Source organism: Sphaerodactylus townsendi, linkage group LG03, assembly GCF_021028975.2.
Source record: "Sphaerodactylus townsendi isolate TG3544 linkage group LG03, MPM_Stown_v2.3, whole genome shotgun sequence".
Taxonomy (NCBI): domain Eukaryota; kingdom Metazoa; phylum Chordata; class Lepidosauria; order Squamata; family Sphaerodactylidae; genus Sphaerodactylus; species Sphaerodactylus townsendi.
Window position 1 is genome coordinate 18,359,288 of NC_059427.1, and position 5,884 is coordinate 18,365,171.

A 5,884-nucleotide genomic window follows, 5' to 3' on the forward strand; every position below is an offset into this window, starting at 1 on the left:
ACCTACGGGACCATATCACCCCTTATGTCCCACATAGGCCACTACGCTCGGCGGTGGCGGAACTGCTGGTGACCCCTAGCCCAGCGACGATGCGGCTGGCCTTGACCCGGGCCAGGGCCTTTACGGCTCTGGCCCCTGCTTGTGGAATGCTCTACCTCCATCTGTCCAGGCCCTGTGGGACCTTGGTGAGTTCCGCAGGGCCTACAAGACAGAGATATTCCACCGGGCTTTCGGAGGGGCTGGCTGCGGTTTTACTGCCCCCCACTGAAATTGGAATTGAAATTGAGGCTGCCAGTTTCCATCTTTTGTCATCTTGGTGGGGCCTGTTGTTGATTCCATCAGGGCCCTGCCTGTTCCCTCCCTTTCTTCTTTTTCCTTCTTCTTTTTCCTTTTGGCCTTTGGATCGGGCGCCTGTTTAAACTGTTTTAAACTGTTATGTGCAACTGCTGCTTAAGTTTTAATGTGTTTAAGTTTTATGTTGTTTTGAGTTGCTGTTTGGAGAACAGCCATTTTGTGAGCCGCCTCAAGCCCTCCGGGGAAGAGGCGGCCTATAAATAAATAAATAAATAAATAAATAAAAGCCAAGTGCTCTTTATTTCTTCTGCTTAATGCCTGTTTGTCTTTCTGTTTTCTCGTGCAGCTCAAGGGCTCGTGTGCAAAGTCTGCAAGTTCAAAGTGGGTTCTCTTTGTTTCCATTTTGCTGACCCTTGCATAGCAGAGGAGGGCCAGCTTTGCGAAATGACACGAGTTTACACAGGTAAGGCAAAAAGAAAATTGGTCTAGTGTTGGAACATGTCAGAGAGAGACCAGGCATGTGGAGCTTAACAGGAAGTACACTGTATTGTCGAAGGCTTTCACGGCCGGAATCGCTGGGGTGCGGTGTGGTGTCCGGGCTGTATGGCCGTGTTCTGGGCTGTATGGCCGTGTGTAGCAGCATTCTCTCTTGACGTTTCGCCTGCATCTGTGGCTGGCATCTTCGGATCCTTTGAAGATGCCAGCCACAGATGCAGGCACAACGTCAGAAGAGAATGCTGCTAGAACACGGCCATACAGCCCGGAAACCACACAGCACCCAAGGAAGTACACTTGTTGCATCCAGACTGAGCCAAGCCTGAAGCAGGGTTTGCATAGGGAGTTCTGGTTACTGCTGGAATCCTGCAAGGACTCAGCCCTCCTCAGACGCAGATGCCTCCATTTTGCAGAGCAATGTAAGCACTTCTCCTTTTACCCTTTAACTGTAGCCTCTGCCTCCTTTGTGCAGCTGACTCCCTACTGGTCTCCTGTGAGATCCCTGATCGCTCTGCTTTGGCTCCATCATGTCTTCAGACTCGGCAGCAGAGTCCTCCGTGTCCAGGGACTGGCTCATGACATTGGCATAAGTGGGCAAGCATGCCAGCACAGCCCCACACCAGTTCCAAGAGCTGCTTCGCTTCCCTCCCCATCTGAAATGGGCTGTCAGCATCAGCTACTGTTTCTGGCAGTGGTTTTCCAGAATCTTAGGCTTAAGCTACACTTTACGTTTTTCATAAGTTCTCTACTGGGACTTGCAACCGCTCTGCGACTGTGAGTCCCATTGCAACTCGTATGTACAAAGGCCCATTTCAGATCAGGACAGCAAAATGTGTGTGTGTGGGGGGGGCAGTGGTGGGATCCAAAAATTTTAGTAACAGGTTCCCCAAGGCATGCGCCCAGTGTAACGCGCACTCCCCGGTCCCCCGTTAGCTCCGCCTCTGGAGTACTGTCAGTCCCTGATCTCAGAATCAGAGTTGCCTGGGAACTGAATGAGAGAGATTCTGCATGCAAAACCTGCATGGTCCTATTGAAGCAAACTTTTCCCCCAACAGACAGTTTCAAATGTGCACATTTATCCAGAGTTGCCTACCTTATGTTCTACCTTATGCCTACCTTATGTTATGTTCTACCTTATGCCTACCTTATGTTATAAATGTGCACATTTATCCAGAGTTGCCTACCTTATGTTATGTTCTTATGTTCTTATGTTCTTACCTCCTGGTGGAACCTAAAGTTCTCCTGCTGTGACAATTGACCTCCAGGTGACTAAGATCAGTTCCCCTTGAGCAATTGGCTAATTTGGAAAGGGGTTTCTATGACCGGACACCCTGCCCGCCCCTGCACAAACGCCGCCCTGCCCAGGGACCAGCCTCAAAATCTCCAGTTATTTCCCAAATGAGAATTGTCAATCCTGTGTCTGTAACATGCTGAATGCCGCCTCAAGTGCAGTGGTGGGATCCAAAAATTTTAGTAACAGGTTCCCATGGTGGTGGGATTCAAACTGTGGCGTAGCGCCAATGGGGCTGGGTGGGGCATGGTGGGGGTGTGGCCGGGCATTCCGTGGGCAGGGCATTCCTGTGCGGGGCTGTGGCAAGGACGCAGCAGCTGTGCTTGGTCCTTGGGCGGGAAACGAATCCACGCAGGCGCAGGCTGCCACACATGCCGGTGCACCTCCTGTTAGACTGCTTCAAGTTCTGCGTGCTACTGCTGAGAGGAGGGGCGTAACTAAGGCCAAAATCACGTGGCAAAATCACCAATTAGTAACTCGCTCTTGGCACACACAAATAATTAGTAACCTACTCTCGGGAACCTGTGAGAACCTGCTGGATCCCACCTCTGCTCAAGTGATATTTTCTTCATGGGAATCTGGAACCAGTGAACACATACGTTTGCCTCATACAAAAAGATCGAGTGAGGAGTATTCACCTGTGAAAACCAGGTGAAATGGTTCTCCCGGCATCTCTCAGTGCGGGGGCAGGGCTTATATTAATTCACACCTTTCCCTCTCTCTTCCTCTCTCTTTCTAGGTAAATTAATGCTGTTCACCAAGCACGGCTGCACCCAACACACGGGGCTGTGTAACCTGACCGAGCAACGGGACAGCGTCTTTGACATGAACTACAACCGCACTTGTTGCAATTATGACCTGTGCAATGGAGGAATTGTCAGCAACCCCAGTTGGCTGTTCTTATCAGGACTCAGCATGGCATTGGGGAGTTGGCTAGCACACTAGGAAGGAGGGTGGATGGCGAAGCTCGTCATTCCCAGCCATGACCTTTGGACTGTCCATCTTCCCAGAGGAGATAAGCTTCCTTTGCCTCCTTCCCCACCAATGGGTCGTCATCTCAATGATAGCGTTATGTCAGATCATAAGAATATAAGAACAAGCCAGCTGGATCAGACCAGAGTCCATCTAGCCCAGCTCTCTGCTACTCGCAGTGGCCCACCAGGTGCCTTTGGGAGATCACAGGCAGCACAGCTTTGGTCTTCTGGGTCACCTGTAGCCCTCCAGCCATGCATGGGGGGCCCAAAGGATAAACCTCCACTTATTTTATAATTATAAAGCCACCAATTAGGCCGGCCTGACTTTCGGGGTGGGGTGGGGTGGGATTAATAAATAAATTTCAATGTATTTACATCGTAATAAATACATTAAAAAATAATCTGTATAAAGCTTGCCTTTTCTATATACAGCACAGCCCTGCTGTGTTTTCCCGAGACTGCACCCATCAGCAAGCCTGCTTTTAAAAATTGAAATGAGGGACAGGTAGGCTCTGCCCCCGTATGACTCGCTTTCTCTTCCGCTGCTGAGCCAACAATAAGGGAAGTCATTTGTAATGAAGGTTACAGCATATCTACCGGAACGTCTCTCCCCATATTGCCCCGCTAAAACCCTCCGCTCCTGAGAGGCAGACCTCCTGGTGATCCCTGGCCCCAAAGTGATCCGGCTGGCCTCTACAAGGACCGGGGCTTTACAGTCCTGGCCCCTACCTGGTGGAACAGGCTTCCAGGTTAGATCAGGGCCCTGCGAGACATACAGAATTTCCGCAGGGCCAGTTCCGCCAGGTATTTGGCCAACCGGGATAACATCGAAAATCTGTTATAATAAGCATCTGGCCTCCCGTGGGCGCAAGGGCGGGGGTGAGGGAGAACTGCCGTCTGAAATGATGTAAATTATGTATTTATGGTTCCTATTTTAGTGGGGTTTGTTTTAATGGATTTTAACTGTTTGTATATGATTGTTGGACACCGCCCTGAGCCCGCAAGGGGAGGGCGGCGTATAAATTCAATTAAATAATAAAATGAATATACAATATATTAACAGGCAGTTTTGGCAACTCGTGTTCCTAAATGCTGGTTGAAAAACGGATGACAGTAGATGATCCATTCTGCTGTATATGTAAATCATTTGCTTTATTCTGAAGCTAGCTAGCTAGCTACCCACCCTCACGGCCAGCTTTCAAGCCCTTAAATCTGAAATATCGGGGCAAAGGCGATGCTGCAAAGTTGCTGTGCTGAGGTCTTGCAAGCAGACATTTGAGCAAAATGCAACCTCAGTAGGTAGCTTGAATGGCCACTGGTCCCAACAATGGCCCTTTCCCCACTTACCTTTGTCCGAGGGTTGCTGTGCGCAATTCCCAGCGCTCGCAATTCCTGGCGCGTGCCCCAGCTTCCCCACGACCTCGCGCTCTGCGCAGGGTCATCAAAAGGCACCATTTTAAAAGGCGCCAGGAATTACGCGTGCTGAGGGGGTGCAAGAGAGGCAGCGTCGGGGCGGCTGCGTTCTCGCCGCCCCTGAAGTGGGGATTGCAGCTGGATCCCGCGCTACTTGAGGAGAGTAGCGCGGGGCTTAAGGTAAGTGGAGAAAGGGCCAATGATGATGAACGGAAATGCTCAGTGGTGGGATTCAAATAATTTAACAACCGGTTCCGGTGCTGGGATTCAAATAATTTAACAACTGGTTGTTTACAAGCACCAATTTTAACAGCCGGTTCTCGCGAAGCGGTACGAACCGGCTGAATCCCACCACTGGAAATGCTGCTTTATGCAGTTTTCCTGATCTTGGTGTCAAGCGTATGATCCCCTCGTAGGATTCGTTGCAAATAGTCTGCTGAACATGACGAGCACGGATGAGACCGTCCACTCATCTATGTGCATACTGTGGTTCTTAGCAACTAAACTGGGAGCAGCAGTGGCGTAGTGGTTAAGAGCAGGTGCATTCTAATCTGGAGGAACCGGGTTGGATTCCCCGCTCTGCCGCCTGAGCTGTGGAGGCTGATCTGGGGAATTCAGATTAGCCTGTGCACTCCCACACACGCCAGCTGGGTGACCTTGGGCTAGTCACAGCTTCTCGGAGCTCTCTCAGCCCCACCCACCTCACAGGGTGTTTGTTATGGGGGGGGAGGGCAAGAAGATTGTAAGCCCCTTTGAGTCTCCTGCAGGAGAGAAAGGAGGGATATAAATCCAAACTCTTCTTCTTCTTCTATAATATTTAATCTATCCTAATTGTGGAAGGTCTTGGGAAAATAGTGATGCCAGCCTCAAGGATGTTATGGACTACAGTTCCCATCATCCACTGCCAGCATGATGCTGGCAGGGGATGATGGGAACTGTAGTCCATACCATCCGGAGGGCCGCGAGTTTGACACTGTGCATTAGAGGATGGGCAGCATGGTATTGTACCCCTATGGGATTCCTGTCCTCCTGCAACTCCATCCTCAAATCTCCATAAGTTCCCCAAACTGGATCTAGCCACCCTATAGGGAAAATCAAAGCCCAATATAGTTGGTACAGTCTTGTCCATTTGATGTACGTTTTGGGATTTTTGTGTCTAATATATCAGGAGATACTATGAGCAATTAAAAAGCTTAGAGGTGAAGCAATACAAAAGGCCAGCCAATCAAATCACCGCAAGGATGTCTGTTCTATCTGTCTTCTTGGGAGAATGTGGGGTTTTTTTTAATCTGCAGAAAGAATGTCTGTAATAATTGCTTTTTTATTCTTCCCATGTATTCTAACATTGTTTTTTTTTAAAAAAAAAAGGTTTCTTGATCAGTTGACTTAAAATTTCTGTTATTTGTATGTTTGGGAT

At 49.4% G+C, this 5,884-nt stretch overlaps 1 protein-coding gene across 1 annotated transcript; it reads left to right on the top strand.

Moving 5' to 3' along the window:
• The first annotated feature begins 613 nt into the window (after positions 1-613).
• On the top strand, positions 614-4,110 carry LOC125429635 (lymphocyte antigen 6 complex locus protein G6c-like). Its single transcript, XM_048490916.1, has 2 exons — positions 614-757; positions 2,820-4,110. The coding sequence occupies exons 1-2, from the start codon at positions 739-741 to the stop codon at positions 3,023-3,025; spliced, it is 225 nt and encodes a 74-aa protein (XP_048346873.1). The 5' UTR covers positions 614-738; the 3' UTR covers positions 3,026-4,110.
• Positions 4,111-5,884: the final 1,774 nt, after the last annotated feature.